At 40.5% G+C, this 20,208-nt stretch overlaps 1 protein-coding gene across 2 annotated transcripts in view; it reads right to left on the bottom strand.

The window, feature by feature from the left end:
* Positions 1-20,208, bottom strand: part of RFWD3 (ring finger and WD repeat domain 3) — a 43,107-nt gene that overhangs the window by 6,454 nt on the left and 16,445 nt on the right. For both annotated transcript variants that reach the window (XR_004342968.1, XM_030298556.1), the window contains exons 4-10: positions 18,584-18,654; positions 16,754-16,945; positions 16,566-16,657; positions 7,657-7,771; positions 6,933-7,161; positions 2,109-2,259; positions 816-992 (exon numbers count right to left, since the gene is read on the bottom strand). Coding sequence is in view for 1 of the 2 variants with exons in the window: in XM_030298556.1 (XP_030154416.1) it covers positions 816-992; positions 2,109-2,259; positions 6,933-7,161; positions 7,657-7,771; positions 16,566-16,657; positions 16,754-16,945; positions 18,584-18,654 (1,027 nt within the window). In the remaining variant the exon portion in view is untranslated. The remainder of the gene's footprint in view (positions 1-815; positions 993-2,108; positions 2,260-6,932; positions 7,162-7,656; positions 7,772-16,565; positions 16,658-16,753; positions 16,946-18,583; positions 18,655-20,208) is intronic.

Below are 20,208 nucleotides of genomic sequence, written 5' to 3'. Positions count from 1 at the left end.
GTCACAATGAAGCAAACTAAAACAGAAATGAACACTGCATACAACTATTCTTTCCTTGCTATTTGCTCTATTCGATTGCCTACTCTTGAGCAGATCTCTCTACATCAGTGGCAGTTACCATGCTTGCCTGCAGTTCACACTTCTAGAAGTTTACATCAAGTCATCTTCAGGCCTACAGACCACATAACTGAAGCATGATTCTACCCCACTCAAATGAAAAGACCTCAAAGTGTTGAGCCTAGGTTTTCGTAACCAGTTACTACTATGGTGATATATTCTGAAGAGTCACAGTGGTGCTGGTGACCAACCATCCTCAGAATCCGGGCTGACTTTATAAACCTCCCAACTTTGTAAATGGTTATAAAGGATAAATCATAGTAATTGGTATCTTTAGACCAAGTTGGTTTAGCTGGAGATTAGGGAAGTTTTAAATCTTTTTTTTTATAGGCCTACCTTTTACTGATCTCTTCCCGTGTGTTAGACATGTGGCCATTAAAGCAAGTCTGTGTAACAGGCCAAGAATTGAGACCAAGGAGTTTGGTTTTGAACGCAGATCTGACTTCATTTTGCCACACTGGGGGAGGAGCGACTGTATGAACCTGGCTATACTTGGTACCAGGGCTTTCTACTGTGTAGAAATACCACGAACACATGCTCTAAGGATCTTAGTGATTCCCAAGTGACAACACCTCACTGGACTCAGGAGAACTGCCCTCTGAGGAATTCTGATCAACTGTGAAACACACTCAGAAGACAGGATTCATACAACGGTCCAAGAGAAAGCTGCTACAGGGGAAAAGTAAGTGGCTACCCACCTGGCTTTCTGGGGTACTAACTCCTGGATGTGACAGCTCGTGTTTCGAAGGTCATACACCAGAATTGAACCATTGACCAGTCCAGCATAGATGTGATTACTTTCATCAAGACACCAGCAGCAGCTCCAGACAGGACGTCCAGCGTTGTAAGTCTGGACCACTGTATTTGTCTCCAGGCTGTGGAGATAGAAGACTTTTACAACCATGTGTTAAGGAAATCAATTATAAAACAAAGATGTAAAGACTATCACTGAAATGATAATCCCTTAAGAACACACCCCACACCCAAACTATTTGGGATTTCCAATTTCCTCTAGGGACTGCCCATATAATCCCTTTTAATTCCAAAATATTTATTTTGGGGGTTACAGGTTTTCTTCTTGAAATGTAAGGAGATCAAAGAGATATTTAAACAGTACATTCCCTACTCTACCCCTATTTTCTATAATTACTATTACGCAAGTAATCAATATTCAATGCTGAAAAAATTAGAATATACCTATGAGAAAAATAAAAACTAATAATCTAACCACCCAGAGGTAGTCATTAATAACACTTTGGTATTTAACCTGCCCTTTGCATCTATTTTTTAACACTACCAGAGAAAAAAATCATAACCTATCTATACATCTAAAACATAATGCTACATGGAGTTTTGGGGCAAATTAAGCTGAAGCATTCTTGAAAAGTCAAGAGGCTTCTCAGGTCTGACAGTGCTATCATGATGTTCCTCAGATTTAACTGCAGAATAGGAAGCCAACTATCAGACATCTGATCAGAACTACTTTCTAAAAGATGAAGGCACTAAGTACATCCCATCTGGTTCACAGCAGTCACATGAAAGATGAAATATAGTGACTGAGGGTTACTGATGAGAGAAGTCATGGCACCCCAGGACAGTGAGTTCCTGGTGAGCATTTCTGTTAGGCAGAATGGTCCTCGTAACAGACCAGCAACAAGCAGTTCCAAGCTGGTTTGGTAACTCCGTGGTGCCAGGTACCAAGGCTCCTTCCACGTTGTCATTGGACCATCTCTAGCGTGTTACTCTCATTTGCGCGGCTTAAGATGCATTTTGTAACATAAGTAATTTTAAAACATAACGTTGTACATAACATTTATGATGTCGCATCTACTTTGATGAGCAGCACATTTTATATTCAATGAAACTGGATCTCAGAAGACAATGCCTTAGACCAAAAAATGCAAGCTAAGGCCATCTTAATACAGATACTAATTTCTACGCTGTTTAACACTAAACAGCCCAGGCCCCACCGTCCTCCCTAAAGCACTCACCTGGTCAGTTTAATAGTGCTGTCTAGGGAAGCAGAGAGCAGTAGGCCTTTGGGCTGACTGCTGAAAGCCAGTCCACGGATCTGTTTGCTATGCATGGGAATGTACTGACTGCTTTGCATGTTGGCAGTACTCAACATCTTAACACCAAAGCCTGCCAAAGACAAGAGAGTGTGAAATAGATCACCGAAAGTCAATTCAAGGCAAAGCAAATGACCTTTTCAAGTAGCTCCTTCGTTCACCTTTCCTGGCATATAAATCCCTGGAAAACAGCTGGTCAAACAAACAAAAAAATTCCCCAGGGTTATAATTATTTTATTTTATTTTAATTTTTTTTAACGTTTTATTTATTTTTGAGACAGAGAGAGACAGAGCATGAACGGGGGAGGGTCAGAGAGAGAGGGAGACACAGAATTGGAAGCAGGCTCCAGGCTCTGAGCCATCAGCCCAGAGCCCGACGCGGGGCTCGAACTCATGGGCCGCGAGATCGTGACCTGAGCCGAAGTCGGCCGCCCAACCGACTGAGCCACCCAGGCGCCCCAGGGTTATAATTATTTTAAAAAGCATATTCTACTCCAAATGCCCAGCAACAGGTGAATGGATAAACCACTATGTGAACATGTACACAGAACAGAATGCTACCCAGTAATAAAAGGAAATGAAATATTGATATACATATTAATATGGACGAATCTCCAAAACTTTATGCTGGAAGAAGCCAGACAAAAAAGAACAATGCTGCATGATTATGTTTAAGTTAAATTCTGGAAAATGCAAACTAATGTATAGTGACAGAGAGTAGATCAGTGGCTGCCTGGGAATGGGGAGAGGAGGGAGGGGCAGGTGGGAGATGGATTATAAAAGGGCATGAGAAAACTTTGGGGCAATAGGTATGTTCATTATTTTGATTACAGGGATAGTTTCAAGGGTGTATACATAATTCACCCAACTGTATACTTTCGATAAGTGCAATTTATTGTATGTCAGTCATACTTCAATAAAGCTATTAGCACAGAGACTATTCTACTTGAACCACAGACACTGAAGATGTAGAAGAGAAGGAACAATAAAGAATGAACACAGGTAATCTCTATATCAGGTGGTTAAGATATGCTACATTTGTTTGAATGGAATAAAAACAGATGACACTTCAAGTATTCTAATTAATTTGTGTCATTCCAGAAAGGGAAAAAAATCCCCCCCAAACTTGTCCTTGATAGGTCCTTAAAAAGTCATGTTACTGTTCTCTTACTAGGCTATGTAAATATATTATATTTGTGTTTTTACTAAGTATCCATTATTATCCAAGTTATCCACAAACAGGATTTGTCAAATCCTAGATTCAGGACAGCCTCGAGTCATACCTCAGCTTCTCCAGGGAACCAAGTGGGAAAAGTTTATTGTGTTCTCTGCTGAAACAGAATTAGGACAGCCAGAGAGACAAACAGAGAAACCACAGGCTTTAAATCAACAAGGGAACACGAATACTGTCCTAGTTAATGATCAAGAGAAGCAAGGAGAAATTAGCACCAACAGGCTATCAAGAAGAGCTAGCTGTACAGTGTGGAATACATGCATTAGAAAAAAGGAACCGGGGCGCCTGGGTGGCTCAGTTGGTTGGGCGGCCGACTACAGCTCAGGTCATGATCTCGTGGTCTGTGAGTTCGAGCCCCAAGTTGGGCTCTGTGCTGACAGCTTGGGACCTGGAGCCTGCTTCAGATTTTTTGTATCCCTCTCTCTCTGCCCCTTCCCTGCTTGCTCTCTGTCTCTGTCTCTCTCTCAAAAATAATAACCATTAAAAAAAAAAAAAAAAAAGGAACTGGGTGGCTGAGTCAGTTAAGTGTCTAACTTGTGACTTCGGTTCAGGTCTCACGGTTCCAGAGATCATTTGTGAGATCAAGTCCCACATTAGGCTCTGCACTGACAGCATGCAGCCTGCTTAAGATTCTCTCTCACTCCCTCTCTCTCCGCCCCTCCCCTTCTTGTGAGCTCTCTCTCAAAATAGATAAACTTTAAATAAACAAACAAGAAAAAAGGAATGGGGTCTCCTGGAGGCTCAGCCTCACAAACCATGAGACCATGACCTGAACTGAAATCAAGAGTTGGACGCTTAACCAACTGAGCCACTGAGGCATCCCTGAGCTTCCAACTCTTGATTTTTGGCTCAGATCATGACCTAACAGTTGTGGGACTGAGCCCCACATTGAGCTCCACGACAGCGTGGAGTCTGCTTCAGATTCTCTCTCTCTGCCCCTCTTCCATGCTCGTGAGCTCTCTCTAAAATTTAAAAATAAATATTTTCCCAATTTGGGGAATCTTACTAAAAATGTGGATGGGATACAGAAACATTATAAACAGTCCTTTTATGTTCTCCTCAAAAGGACTTTCTCTCAACTCACAGCTATAAGTGATTAGAAAAATATATAATAATCTAGGAATTCTACTCCAAATCCTGATTATACCTAAGTTTGGAGGGACAGAGTTTTGAAGCATTTGAACGGAATGTTTAAGTGAGTAAACAGGAAATCAGGCTAAAGCAAAAAGACCTGACAGCTGGAGGAAATCATATGCTGAAGATCATGGAAAGAAACATCTATAACCATCAGGAATAATTTAAATTTTTTTTTTTTCAACGTTTATTTATTTTTGGGACAGAGAGAGACAGAGCATGAACGGGGGAGGGGCAGAGAGAGAGGGAGACACAGAATCGGAAACAGGCTCCAGGCTCTGAGCCATCAGCCCAGAGCCCGACGCGGGGCTCGAACTCACGGACCGCGAGATCGTGACCTGGCTGAAGTCGGACGCTTAACCGACTGCGCCACCCAGGCGCCCCAACCATCAGGAATAATTTAATTGAGCACGTGAGGAGATTTGTTTTTCAACCTTAAGACAATCTAAAATTTGGGGCACCTGGGTGGCTCAGTCAGTTGAGCCACCGACTTCACCTCAAATCATGATCTCACAGTTTGTGAGTTCAAGCCCCACATCGGGCTCTGTGCTGACAGCTCTGAGCCTGGAGCCTGCTTTGGATTCTGGGTCTCCCTCACTCCCTGCCCCTCCCCGGCTCATGCTGTCTCTCTCTGTCTCAGAAATGAACATTAAATAAAATTAAAAAAAAAAAAAAAAGACAATCTAAAATTAATCTTAAAAAAGCACAAAATTTGAGAAAATTTAGTATTAATGTATTATTATCAATACTAATCTATGTATTTCCAAATTCTTTTATTTGGAATTTGTCAATTTAACACTAGTGAACATAAGTATTAAATCTCGTTTCAACTTGAATTAGCCCTTGGGATATTATTTTAAAAAAGAATTCGAGGGGTGCCTGGGTGGCTAGTTGGTTAAGCATCCCACTCCTGATTCTGGCTCAGGGAATGATCTCACGGTTCATGAGATCGAGCCCTGTGTTGGGCTCTGCGATGACAGCACAGAGCCTGCTTGGGATTCTCTCTCTTTCTCTCTCTCTCTCTCTCTCTCTCTCTCTCTCTCTCCCCCCCCCTCCCCACTCTCTCTCAAAATAAATAAATAAACATTAAAAAAAATTATTAAAAAAATATTCCTAGTCTAGGGATGCCTGGCTGGCTCAGTTGGTAGAGCATGCGACTCTTGATCTCAACGTTCTAAGTCTGAGCCCCACGTTGGGTGTACAGATAACATTTTATTTTATTGATTTAAAGTTTATTTAGAGGAAGAGAGAGAGCGTGCGCACATGAGCAGGGGAGGCACAGAGAGAGATGGAGAGAGAGAATCCCAAGCAGGCCCCGCGCTGTCATCGCAGAGCCCAACACAGGGCTCAATCTCACGAATCATGAGATCATTACCTGAGCAAGAATCAGGAGTGGGACACTTGACTGAATGAGCTACTCAGGCACCCACCCTCCTTTTTTTTATTTCAGAGAGAGAGAGAGAGAGAGAGAGAGCGAGCAGGCGTGCACACGAGCAGGGGACAGGGGCAGAGGGAAAGAGAGAGAGACTCTTAGGCAGGTCCCACACTGAGCATGGAACCTGACACGGGGATTATGACCTGAGCAAAAAAATCAATCAAGACCAGAGCAAAAATCAACAGTCGGACACTGAACCGACTGAGCCACCCAGGGACCCCAAGATAACTCAAAAAAACTAATACCTTAAAAAAAAAAATTCCAGTGTAAAATGAATCTGTGACAAGGGCAACTGGGCAGCTCAGTCGATTGAGCATCCAACTTCAGCTCGGGTCATGATCTCACGGTTTCCGAGTTCGAGCCCCACATCGGGCTTGTTGCTGTCAGCCTGTCAGCGCAAAGTCCGCTTTGGGTCCTGTTTGCCGCTCTCTGCCCCCCCCACCCCCAAACTTACGTTCTCTCTCTCTCTCTCTCAAAAAATTAAACATTAAAAAAAAACAATGTGTGACCTTATTTATTAAAAAAATTTTTTTTGCCCCTAAGTAATATCTCTACACCCAACATGGGCTCAAATGTAGTCACATGTTCTACCAAGTGAGCCAGCGAGGTGCCTCCACGGGGCATACAGGGAGTGCTGTCCTTCTCCTTGGCCTACACTAGTAACCCATACTTCCAAGAGCCCTATCTTCCTCTTACTTTATCACAGTTATTGGTGTTTCTGAGCTCTTGATGAACAAATCTACAGGATGAAGCCAACACTTTGGCCAGACACTAAAGATACCTTTGCAGTACCTCAGAGGACCTGCATTAACAGACTAGGAAAGGTGATCTGGTGGGCCAGGGTCAGTGTTCACCCACTAGTGAGTCCTGGATTCTTCAAAAAGAGAGAGAAATAAATGAAGTCCAATAATGAACATGAACGCTGAGGATCTGGAAGGTTCACCTGGCAGGAAGGAGGACTGAGGAGAAGGCTGTGACACCACCAGGCAGCTCAGAGTGTCACAGTATGTCATGATTCGGCAGTTTCCTGTCTGAGACACCGTGAAGGTCTTCTGGAAACGGTACTTGTGCTGGCCCTGGGTGGAGGGCAGGCAGCTCAGGAAACGTGCCTGGGAGCCCCCGGGTTGCTGTGAAATCTGATCCCGATGCTGCACAAGAAGTTTTTGCAAATCCTAAAGTGAAAAAGATTTTGTAAATGTGCAGCCTTTTCATTTGATATTCCCCTCATACACAATTCCTTGATTTAATATGGGATGTTTTCTCCATTATATGAAACCGCTGACATGAATCCTAGAGGACTGATGCGGTTTTCACAGTATTTCAACCAGCAACTGAACTAAGGAGAGCACAGTTCATAAAATAGTAGAGTTCAAAGTCTTTAATGGTCATTTTGTCTAAACCCATCATTTTAGGGGTAGATTCAGGGAGGTAAAAATGACTTAGAGTTCAAATTATCAGCTAGCTGACTAATGTTTTAAAAGTTCAAATTGCAGAATTCACCCTCAAGTGTGCACGCTGCCCTAATCAAGAATGAAATACTTGTTCTTGTTTATTTCCTGAAAAGCTAGATAGATCCTTCTTTGTATCTGAGAGGAACGGAAATCCAATTTAGATTCCTCTTCCGTTTTTATCCCAAAAGCTCTCTGGATGAGAAAGGGTAAACCTACCTGGACACGACTATGAAGCTTAGCGCACTCATCAGTGAGGACTTGAAGTTGGAGCCGGCACTGTGCCGATTCTAACTCGGCCTGCTTCCTTAGCACCTGCTCCTTTAGTAAGGAACTAGAAGGGGAAGCCAACAACAGGGGGAGATTAGAAAGGCGGCAAAAGACCTCCCATCAAGATGTCAGATTAACTTCATGCTCTGATATACACACTTTGCTGTAAATATGTCGCGATGGTGAATATGAATGTAACCAAAGAGAAAGCTCTCACATCCAGAAACACTACAGAAAAGTAGCATGCAGGGCCGAACTCTTGAATCACTGAGGTTCAGTGTTAAGGAAGGCAGTGAGGACCAGGAGTTTGGCTCTTACAATGGTATGAGACTAAAAATGCAAAAATGCCAAATGAGGGAACAGAGCCAAGCTTATCACTTGAGTTAGAGCCAAAAGAGTAAAATGGCATGTTAAAAGACCACAAAGTTATCTGCTGGATTAAAAGAAAATAATAAGCTGCCAGCTGTTCATCAGATACTGAAATTAAGTAATACTACAAAAATGAGGCTGAAGTTAAAAAGATAGAAAGTATATACCTGGAAAATACTAAGATCGTTTAGAATTCAACAGCATGAATAGGTATAAAGAGGAATTATACATAAGGAAAAAAATACATTCACCAAGAACAAAAATAAATTTGTATGTACCTAAAGACACTTTCAAAATATGAAATGCAAAAAAAAAAAAATATTTCCACTCCAACAAGATAGGATAGAAAAAAGATGAAAGCTGGAAAGGAAGGGATAAAGCTGCCCAACTTATCTTCACGGAAAATTCAAGAGAAGTCACAAATTATTAGAGCTCAGCGAGGCGCTGGAATTAAGATCAAGAAAATTAGATTGGGGCACCTGGCTGGCTCAGTAGGAGTAGCATGTGTCTCTTAATCTCGGGGTCGTGAGTTCGGGCCCCATGTTGGGTATAGAGATTACTAAAAAAATAGACTTAAGAAAACAAAGAAATTTAGATCAAGTATTTCCCATATGCCAGGTAACTGATTAGTAAATGTAATACAAAAAAATTCATGCACAACAGCAAGTCTAACAATAACAACCTAGGAATACAGTGAAAGGGCATGCCAAGACCTTTATGAAGCAAAGTACACTAGTAGAAGGCACAAGAAAACAGCGAATAAGCGGAAGGATATTATAGAATGCTCATGCCTGGAAAGACTCAATATCATGAAGATGGAACTTCTCAAAAATTTAATGCAATTTCAATCAAGATTTCAAAAGTTTCCTTTGAAATCTTGATTGAAATTACATTAAATGGAACTCAGCAAACTAATTTTAAAATTAATACGGAAGAGCAAAGTGCCAAGAATAGCAAAGTCAATTTGAAGAACAAGGTGGGGGGACGTATTTTAAAGCTACAACCTGGGAATACTGGGGTGAGAATTAACAAAGAGACCACAGAACCTAAGAGTAGTCCGTTCATATACAGAAACTTAATCTAGCGTAGAGGTAGCAATGAAAACTTACACAGGAAGAACATATTACTTAATAATTACACTACAACAACTGGCTATCTGTAAAACGAGATTTAAGAAATATTCAAAACCTACGTAAAAAGCAAAAAATTTAAAGACCTTTAGATGATGTTACGTCTTTAAGACTTTGAAGTACTAGAGACAAAAAAACCCACAAAACAAGTGATAAAGGACTGTGTTAAAATTAAAAACTCATGTTCAACCAAAGATACCATAAACTAATTAAAGAGACAAGCCCAGACTGGAGACCTATATCTGCAATATACACAAGCAACAAAGCATCAGTACAGCTGACCCTGAACAACACGGGTTTGAGCCTTGCCAGTCCATTTACTGTGGATTTTTTTCAATACATACATTGGAAAACTTTTTGGAAATTTGGAACAATTTGAAAAAACTCACAAACTGCGTAGCCCAGAAATATGGAAAAAATTAAAAGTTAGATATTATTGTAAGGATATAGTGTAGAATACATATAACATATAAAATATATGTTAACCCACTGTTTATGTTACCAGGGAGGTTTCTAGTCAACAGTAGGCTATTAATAGGTAGTTCAGCTTCGGGGGAGTTGAAAGTTATATGTGGATTTTCCACTGTGGGATGGGCTGGCACCTCCAACTCCTGGGTCAACAGTATAAGGAAAACACAAAAAACTATACAGATCAATAAGAAACAAGCAATGTATTTTGCTCAGTATCAATGAACAACTGATATAAGCAAAACTGACAGAAGAGTATGTCCAACTTCATTAATAACTTAGGAAATGCAGATTAAGTAAATACTATTTCACTTCATGAGACCATCAAAATTAAGTCTGATAATACAAAGCAGACAAAGTATGAAAAAATAAGAAATCTGGCTTCTGCTGGCGGGAATATATATATTGGGAAGAGCTTCTTGAAGGAACAATTTGACAGTATCTAGTAAAGCTGAAATTATATGTGACCTATGATAAAGTAATTCCATTTCTAGACCTAAGGAGACTATTGCCCATCTCTCTGCACCGTGGCTTATGTTAACAAAAACTGGAAACCACCTTAACTGTCCACAACTACAAAATATGGATAGGAAAATTCTAAATTAGAGAACTAGAAGACTATACAGAAGTTAAAATGAATAAGCTAGAGCTATACGAAGTTGGATATGTGCCCCAATCATAATACTAAACCAAAAAAACAAGTTACAGAGGAAAATCATAATCCAATAACATTTGTATAAAGTGTAAAAACTTCCTAAATCATACTATAATATGATTTATAACTCCTCTGAGGAAAGTGAGGGAATTAAGGACATGTAGTTCACAAGGAAGCTTTTGCTCTATCTGTAATGATTTATTTATTTACTTAAGGCCTTAAACAAATATGGCAAGTTGTTAAGATCTGATAAAGTCAAGTACAAGGGTGCTCATTGAAGTCTCTATTTATTGGCATTTTCAAAATGCTCACATTTTCTTTTTTTTTTTTTTTTTTTTTTTTTTTTAAATTTTTTTTTCAACGTTTATTTATTTTTGGGACAGAGAGAGACAGAGCATGAACGGGGGAGGGGCAGAGAGAGAGGGAGACACAGAATCGGAAACAGGCTCCAGGCTCCGAGCCATCAGCCCAGAGCCTGACGCGGGGCTCGAACTCCCGGACTGCGAGATCGTGACCTGGCTGAAGTCGGACGCTTAACCGACTGCGCCACCCAGGCGCCCCAAAATGCTCACATTTTCTAAAGAGGATAGGGGGCATACTGATTATGTGTAATCAGCAAGGTTTATTTTTAATTTTACTTCCAGTGTAGCTAACATACAGTGTTCTATTAATTTCAGGTGTGCAATATAGTGTTTCAACAACTCTATATATTACTCAGTGCTCCTCAAGGTAAGTGTACTCTTGGGGTGCTTGGGTGGCTCGGTAGGTTGAGTGTCCAACTCTTGATGTCGACTCAGGTCATGATCCCAGGGTCGTGGGATCAAGTCCCGTGTCTGGCTCTGTGCTGAGCATGGAACCTGCTTGGGATTTTCTCTCTCCCTTTGCCCCTCTTCCTAGATTGCGCGCTTGCTCTCTTTCAAAAATAAATAAATAATAATAACAACAGTAAGTGTACTCTTAGTCTCCATCACCTATTTCACCCATCACCTGCCTCCTCCCCCCCCCCCCCCCCCCCATCTCCCCTCTGGTAACCATGTGTTTGTTCTCTATAGTTAAGAGTCTGTTTTTTGGTTTGTCTTCCCCCACCCCCCCCCTTTGTCTACTTGTTTCTCAAATTGCACATGAATGAAATCATACGGTATTTGTCTTTCCCTGACTGGCTTACTTCACTTAGAATAATACTCTTTAGCTCCATCCATGTTGTTGTAAATGGCAAGATTTGGTATATATATACTACCTCTTCTTTCTCCGTTCATCTATTGATGGACACTTGGGCTGCTTCCACAGTTTGGCTATTGTACATAATGCTGCTCGAAACATAGGGGAACATATATCCCTAAGAATTAGTGTTTTTGTAAACTATGGCTAAATACTCAGTAACGTGATGACTGGATTGTAGGATAGTTCTATTTTTAATTATTTGAGGCAACTTCCATACTGTCTTCCACAGTGGCTGCACCAGTTTGCATTCCCATCAACAGTGCACGATGGTTCCCTTTTCTCCACATCCTCGCCAACACCTACTGTTTCTTGTGGTTTTGATTTTAGCCAACAGGTGTGAGAGGATATCTCATTACAGTTTTGATTTGCATTTCCCTGATGAGTGACGTCCACCATTTTTCATGTGTCTGTTGGTCATGTGTATGTCTTCTTTGGAGAAATGTCTGGTCATGTCGTCTGCCCATTTTTAAATTGGATTCTTTGGGTGTGTGTGTGTGTATTTATTTGTATAAATTCTTTATATATTTTGGATACTAACCCTTTATCAGATATGTGATTTGTGAATATTTTCTCCCATTCCATAGGTTGCCTTTTAGTTTTATTGGTTGTTTCCTTTGCTATGCAGAAGATTTTTATTTTGATGTGGTTCCAATAGCTTATTTTTGCTTTTGTTTACCTTGTCTCAGGAGATCTATCTAGAAAAATATTGCTACGGCTGATGGCAGAGTAATTAGTGCCTGTGTTCTCTTCTAGGATGTTTATGGTTTTAGCTCTCAAATTTAGGTCCTCCATCCATTTTGAGTTTATTCTTGTGTATGGTGCGACAAAGTGGTACAGTTTCATTCTTCTGCATGTAGCTGCCCAGTTTTCCCAAAACTATTTGTTGAAGAAACGGTCTTTTTCTCATTGCGTATTCTTTCCTGCTTTCTCAAAGATTAATGGCCATATAATTGTGGGTTGATTTCTGGGCTTTCCAGTGTTCCAGTGATCCACGTGTCTATTTTTGTGCCAGTACCATACAGTTTTGACTACTACATCTTTGTAATATAACTTGAAGTCTGAACTGTGATGCTTTCAGGTTTATTTTTCTTTTCCCAAATTGCTTTGGCTATTCGGGGTCTTTTATCATTCCATACAAATTTTAGGACTGCTTGTTCTAGTTCTGTGAAAAATGCTGTTGGTATTTTGACAGGGATCACATTAAATGAGTACACTGCTTTGGGCAATATAGACATTTTAACAATATCTGTTCTTCCAGTCCACGAGCATGGAATGTCTTCCATTTCTTTGTGTCATCTTGAATTTCTTTCATCGATGTTTTATAGTTTTCAGAGTACAGGTCTTTCACCTCTTAAGTTTATTCCTAGGTTTTGGGGTTTTTTGGTGCAATTGTAAGTGGGACTGTTAATTTCTCCTTCTGCTGCTTCATCATTAGTATACAGAAATGCAACAGATTTCTGTACACTGATTTTTCATCCTGCCAATTGACTGAATTCATTTATCAGTTCTAGTAGTTTTTGGTGGCCTTTGGGTTCTCTACATATAGTATCATGTCATCAGCAAACAGTGAAAGTTTTACTTCTTCCTTACCAATTTCGATGCCTTTTATTTTTATATTTTATTTCTCTTGTCTGATTGCTGTGGTGAGAATGGACATCCCGGTCTTGGTCCTGCCCTCAGGGAAAAAACTCTGTTTTTAAGGATGATGGGTTTTCCATATATCGCCTTTATTGTGTTGAGGTATGTTCCCTCTAAATCTACTTTGTTGAGGGTTTTTTATCATGAACGGATGTTGTACTTTGTCAAAGGCTTTTTCTGCATCTACTGAAATGGCTATGCTTTTTATCCTTTTTCTGAGAAAATATATCACACTGGTTAATTTGTAAATAACAGATTACCCTTGTATCTCAGGAATAAATCCCACTTGATTATGGTTAAATTTTTTTTAAATGTATTATTGGATTTGGTTTGCTAATACTCTGTTGAGGATTTCTGTATCTATGTTCATCAGAGATATTAGTCTATAGTTCCCTCTCTCTCTCTCTCTCTCTCTTTTAGTTCTCTTTTTTTTGTGTGGTGTCTTTATCTGGTTTTGGTATTAGGGAGGCACTTGCCTCATAGAATGAATTTGGAAGTGTTCCTTCCTCTTCTATTTTTTGGAAAAGTTAGAAGAATAGTTATTAACTTTTCTTTAAACTTTGGTAGACTTCACCTGTAAAGCCAACTGGTCCTGGACGTTGGTTTGTTGGGAGTTTTCTGAGTAATCAGCAAAGTTTTTTTTTTTTTTAATGTTTTTTGTTTTGTTTTTTTTTTAATTTATTTTTGGGACAGAGAGAGACAGAGCATGAGCAGGGGAGGGGCAGAGACAGAGGGAGACACAGAATCCGAAGCAGGCTCCAGGCTCTGAGCGTCAGCACAGATCCTATGCGGGCTCAAACTCACAGACCGTGAGATCATGACCTGAGCTGAAGTCGGACGCTCAACCGACTGAGCCACCCAGGCGCCCCGCAAAGTTTTAAATACAATCACATATTAGCTGCGACACCTACAAAGTAAGCTTTTTAAACAAAATTGCCCTCTCCACACAGCTACCATGTAAAAATGCTAAGTATTTGTTGGACCAAATACGAAAAAATAAGGAAGAAAATGAAAATCACCTGTAATTCCACTACTCAGTGACTACCTATAGTATTTTTTTTTCACTTTGCAAAAATATAATCACCATAATGTACTTTCACATGACAAAATATTATGTGCACTTTAACATCAGTTTAAATAAATGTGTAGAATTCTATCACATGAATATGCCAGAGTTTATTCAATCAGTTAATTCTCTCAGTTTGGATTATTAACAATGCTTACATTTTTTTTTTTTTTAAGTTTCTTTTTGAGGGGGAAAGAGAGAGAGACAGAGCACATGAGTGGGGGAGGGGCAGAGAGAGCGACACACAGAATCTGAAGCAGGCTCCAGGCTCTGAGCTGTCAGCACAGAGCCCAAAATGGGGCTCGAATCCAGGGATAAGATCATGACCTGAGCCGAAGTCAGATGCTTAACAAACCAAGCCACCCAGGCCCCCTGGATTATTAACAATGTTTAAATGAAAAGTCTCATTAAATAAATCTTTGCACGCATTTCTTCACAAATTGTTTCTTTAGAATAAATGCCTGCAGATTTACTTTTGAAGGCTTTTAAAGCATAGTGCCAAAGGCCTCTAAAGAGTTGTGTTGGTGTACATTCTTACCAGCAGTGTTGTGAGAAAACCCAAGTCCCTACACTCTTTCAGTGGGGGATATATATTTTTTTAATGTTCTTAAAGTTTATTTTAAGTAGTGTTATTACCAATTGTTCTTGGGCTTCCAAAATGCTGACAATTTCTTGTACTGCACTACACGTGCAAAGCTTCACTTAGGAATCTTCCATGGAGAGTGCTGCTGTAGGAGGGCTTAGCGACACGAACAAACAAACGGGGGAACAAATGGCAACACTTAAGCCATGTGCCAGATCCTCTTTTCTGTTACTGCTTTGTTTAAAGTATCATTAAGCCTATTCTAGGGAAGAGGAGATTAAGACTTGGAGAATGTTCCAAGTGGTCATGAACTGTATACAAAAAGTAAGATGAGGAATTCCTGACTAAGGTATTTAGCAGCAGAGGCAGGCAGTAAATGTAATCCTTAGGGAAGAATCTGAATACGCTACAAAAATTCCAGGGACTCACTCTGCTGGGGTCTGCCGCCCACACCAGGTGTGAGGTATTACTGGAGGGCTATAGATTTCTCTATGACTTTTGATTTGGAGAGGGCTTAACACACCATGGTCTTCTTCCCTGGGTCACGCTACTACAGGCTTAAGTGTCAGAGCTGATTCCAAGTTGGTGGGGATAGCTAAGTGCTCCTGCGGAAGGAGAAGTCACTCCATTCCTTCTGAATTTACCTGTTCTAATCTGCACATGGCACTCAGGCCCTGAAAGCAGAAACTTACAAGAGGTACAGGGCACAGAAGAAATGAGCGGCAGGGTCTACCACCTGTCATCCTTCTTTCATCTTTCCCTTCTCCCCCCCCCCCCCTTATTTTAGACTAAGAGAGCGAGTGGGGGAGAGGGGCAGAGGGAAAAACAGAGCGAATCTTAAGTAGGCTCCATGTTCAGTGTGGAGCCCAATGCAGGGCTCGATCCCACGACCCTGGGATCATGACCTGAGCTGAAATCAAGACTGGGCTCAATTGAGCCACCCAGGTGCCCCTTCCCCCCCCGTTTCGAGGAAGGAGATTTTCATGATCCAGGTGTCAGTCTTCCCAGAATGAAAATATTATGTGATGAAACACTGGTTAATATTCCTTAGATTACAGGACAGAAACTATACTTTAGCTGGCCAACTAAAATTGAAAACTAACGTTATCACTGAGAAATCCACTGGAAACTAATTTAGGCATGGCTGAACTGAGGGTCAAGAATCCGTCTTCCTCCACTGCTTAGCTCTGCTTTCTTGTGCAATGACTTCATTTTTAGATAAGCTCCCCCTACCCTATAGTTGAGAAGGTTCATTCAGTGAACCTGGGGCCTATACTCACTGAGCTAGCTGAAGTTGGAATTAGTTGTTGCTCTGAAACCGCATTTTAAAAAAACATTCATTTATTTTCAAAAGAGGGTGAGAGAGAGAGTGCAAATGGGGGAAGGCAGAGAGACAGAGAGGGGGAGACAGAATCCAACGCAGGCTCCAGGTTCTGAACTGTCAGCACAGAGCCTGACGCGGGGCTCAAACCCACAAACCGCGAGATCATGACCTGAGCCGAAGTTGAACGCTTAGCTGACGGAGCCACCCAGGCGCCCCTCCAAAACATCAAGAACACACCATGTAGACCTCCCTCAGAAGACATCAGACGTGTACTTATAAATCACAATGGGAGACAGATTGCCAGTGATCCCCAGTACGGTCCAAGTAAAGCCCGAGAACCACATTAAGTGTGACTCATACCTCCTTTTTCAGATTTGCCAGGTAGTCAGATTCTTGTCACCTACCTTTTCATTTGCTCATGTTCACTAGTGTCCAGAGCTCTCAGGGTTCGGGCATAAAGAACCACGATGTCACTGTGCTTGGCTTTCTTGTTGCACTAAAGAGCCCAACAAGACAAAGTTAGTGTGGTTCTAGGAACCCTGACCTAACATGCTGACTGTGCACATGCACAGTCCTTATGTACGGTTCTTACCTGAGGACATTTTCGTGTCTGTCCCTTGAGCCACTTAGAAATGCACTTATACCCAAAGAGGTGCCCACAGCGTAACGCTGAGAGTCGGTGATCCCCAGCATTGGTCCAAAGTTCCAAACATATCGTGCAAGTGTCCCCTTCTTCATCATCCATAGGAACAGAAGATGGAAGAGGACTGGTCTTCTGGGGAGACTGGAAGGAAACCAGAATACATTCAAATTAGAGAGGATGCATATCGGTCTTGAAGAGGATGTGCGACTGTCACATCAACAAAACCACACAAAAACAATACAAACCCAACTGAAAACACTGTAGCAAAACCGCAACAGTTCGGAATCACTTGCCATTCTTTGTTAAAACGCAAGCTGCCCAAATGTTTCATAACAAGCCTGGAAAATACTACCATTCTTTCATCTTAGGAAATTCTTGGATATTTTTTTCACGCGAATGAAGAAAAGGAGCTATGTTTACAAAGATACAAAACAGAACAAAACAGACCTGGCAGTTACCCAGATAATCAACAACAGGGAATAGCAGGTTTGTTATACGTTCAAAATTAGATTCATAATCAACTCAAGCAGTTATACTTGGCTCATGTAAATCAAAATTAAAAACAAAAACAGAAAAACAAAGGATATAAACAGCTTACCAAAAAATACAAATGGTTTGTTAAGTGTTTATTTATAACTGAAAAATGCAAATTAAAGTAAGAGATCATTTTTTCATTTATTAGATGGTATAAGCTGATGTCTGATGACACCAAGCAATGTTGAGGGTTAATGAAGAAATGGGCATGTTTATATATTGTTGCTGCAGGTAGAAAAGTGACACAAATTGTCCATGGCATTATCTATAAAGACTAAAATACATGTATCTTTCCTTTTTTAAAAAATGTCTATTTATTTTGAGAGAGACAGAGAGGAGACAGCATGTGCATGTGAGCAGGGGATGGGCAGACAGAGAATCCCAAGCAGCTGTCAGCGTAGAGCCTGATGTGGGCTCAATCCCACAGGCCATGAGATCATGACCTGAGCCAAAATCAAGAGTTGGATGCTTAACCGACTGAGCTCCCATGTATCTTTCCTTTGACAGAGCAATCTCTCTGCTAGAAATATACCTAGCATATATTCGTCACAAATACTTGCAAGACAACTGTACAAAGCACGCACTTGTACCAGGAAAGGAAGGAAGGAAGGAAGGAAGGAAGGAAGGAAGGAAGGAAGGAAGGAAGGAAGGAAGGAAGGAAGGAAAGAAGGAAGGAAAGGGAGAGCAAGAGAAAGAAGAAACAACTATAGTGTATGTGACAAAAGAGTTGACCAAAAATTTATTTATAGATGGGACACTATGCAGTGATTCATGAGAGTCAACTTTATGTACTGATAAAAGGTATAATCAAAACTTAACCTTGTTAGGTAGGTAGGACAAGTTATCCTCACATCTACCCTTACTTTTTATTTTTTAATGTTTATTTATTTTTGAGAGAGAAACAGACAGAGCACGAGTGGAGGAGGGGCAGAGAGAGAGGGAGACATAAATCCAAAGCAGTCTCCAGGCTCTGAGCTGTCAGCGCAGAGCCCGACGTAGGATTGGAAACCATGAGCTGGGAGATCATGACCTCAGATCATGACGTCCAAGTAGGATGTCTAACGCCTGAGCCACCCAGGTGCCCCAACCTCTGCTTTTTTAAACCTATGAAGAAGCAGCCACATAAATAAGTGGACTGGACCCACACGCTGACCTCCCACCTACAAAGTCTGCAAACTTTCCACTTTAGCCTGCAGCCTCTTTAAATGCAAATCACCACTTCATTTAAAAGGATGCTCATATTACCTGTTTGGGAAGGGTCTCTCCTTCACGGATACTTGTAACTTCTTGTTCTGCTGAGATACCTCCAACTTGGTCTGCCAAGTCATTTCCAGAAATGATAAGATTAGTAACGCACAAAAGAAGACAGAAGTCAGGAATGAGAGTCTAGCAGGAGAGCCTAGCGTATCACAGCTTTCCATTTCAAATTGGTAGTATTAAGTTTCCTAAGTTGTAACAGTGAATTTATTTTTTAACTTATTTTGGAAATTTTCAAATATGCATAAAACTAGACTGAACAGTATAAATAACACGTAAGTACTCATCACCCAATTAAAAAAAAATCGATCTTGTTGCCAATCTTTTCCCAACTAAGTCCCCCCAGCCCCATTATTTTCTTTTACAAAGCTTAACAACAAACTCTAAAATGTCATTTCACTTATAAAAACTTTTGTAATACTAACTGATAAAGATTTCTTTTTACATCAACACTATCCTTATCACGCCTAACAAAACTAATGATCTCTTAATACTAATACTCAGTTCATATTCAAAATTTCCCAGTTGTTTTCAAGTTACTCATTACACTACATTTATTGCTATCAGAATCTAAGCAAGGCCTCCACAACGAGTTTGACTGTTACATATGTGACTTTTTTTCACTCTAACAATTCTTCATTTTTATCCCTTCCCTGTCACTGATTTGTTGGAAGATATCTGGTCATTTGTCTTATGAAACACTCTAATCCCAAATTTGACTGGCTGCTTCCTTGTGGTATTGCTTAACTATTTGCTCTATCACCGATATTTCCTATAAACTGGCAGTTAAACCTAAGGGCTTCAGTGGATTCAATTCTGTTTTCTGGCAAGAAGAGGGGCAGCAAGAACACTTCTTTGGTTGTATGCTTCTTCTTTTTTCTAATTTTTTAACATTTGTTCATCTTTCAGAGACAGAGACAGAATGCAAGCAGGGGAGGGGCAGAGAGAGAGGGAGACACAGAATCCAAAGCAGGCTCCAAGCTGTGAGCTGTCAGCACAAGAGCCCGACACGGGGCTCAAACCCACGAACTGTGAAATCATGACCTGAGCCAAAGTCAGACGCTCAACTGACTGAGCCACCCAGCAACCCCCCCACCGCCACACCGACCAAAGTTTTTTTTTTTTTTGTAATTTTACTGTACTGCCTCTAGACTTCAAAGTGCTCCCTACTTCTGGGTTTTATCACATCTACTATTCTAATAATAGAATGGTTTCTTTTTTTACACTAGGTCTCTGATCCACTTATTTCTTAATTTTATAGTGTGAGGAATGAATCCAGTTTGTTTTCCAGTTAGCAATCCAGTTTTTACAATATTAATTTAAAAGTCTGTCTTTTCCCCACTATTTGAGATATTCTCTTTCCAATATACTAGAACTTCATGTATGTTTAGATCTTTTTTCTAGATGTTCCAATGGAACACATTTTAGATTTAAATGGTTGCATCTCTGGTATTATTTACCTTGTTCTTCTACTTACTGCAGACTGGGCAACCTGGTTATTATCTCTAGAGTCTTAAGCAGACTCAGGGATTTGGGGGGCAGTAACAGTATTTCCTAAGTGCTATGGATGTTTCTTTCTTTTTTTTAATTTTATTTTTAAGTAACCTCTACAC

Source organism: Lynx canadensis, chromosome E2 (assembly GCF_007474595.2).
Source record: "Lynx canadensis isolate LIC74 chromosome E2, mLynCan4.pri.v2, whole genome shotgun sequence".
Lineage (NCBI taxonomy): Eukaryota > Metazoa > Chordata > Mammalia > Carnivora > Felidae > Lynx > Lynx canadensis.
Note: the sequence above shows the minus strand (reverse complement) of the source record. Positions and strands in the feature narration are given on the sequence as shown.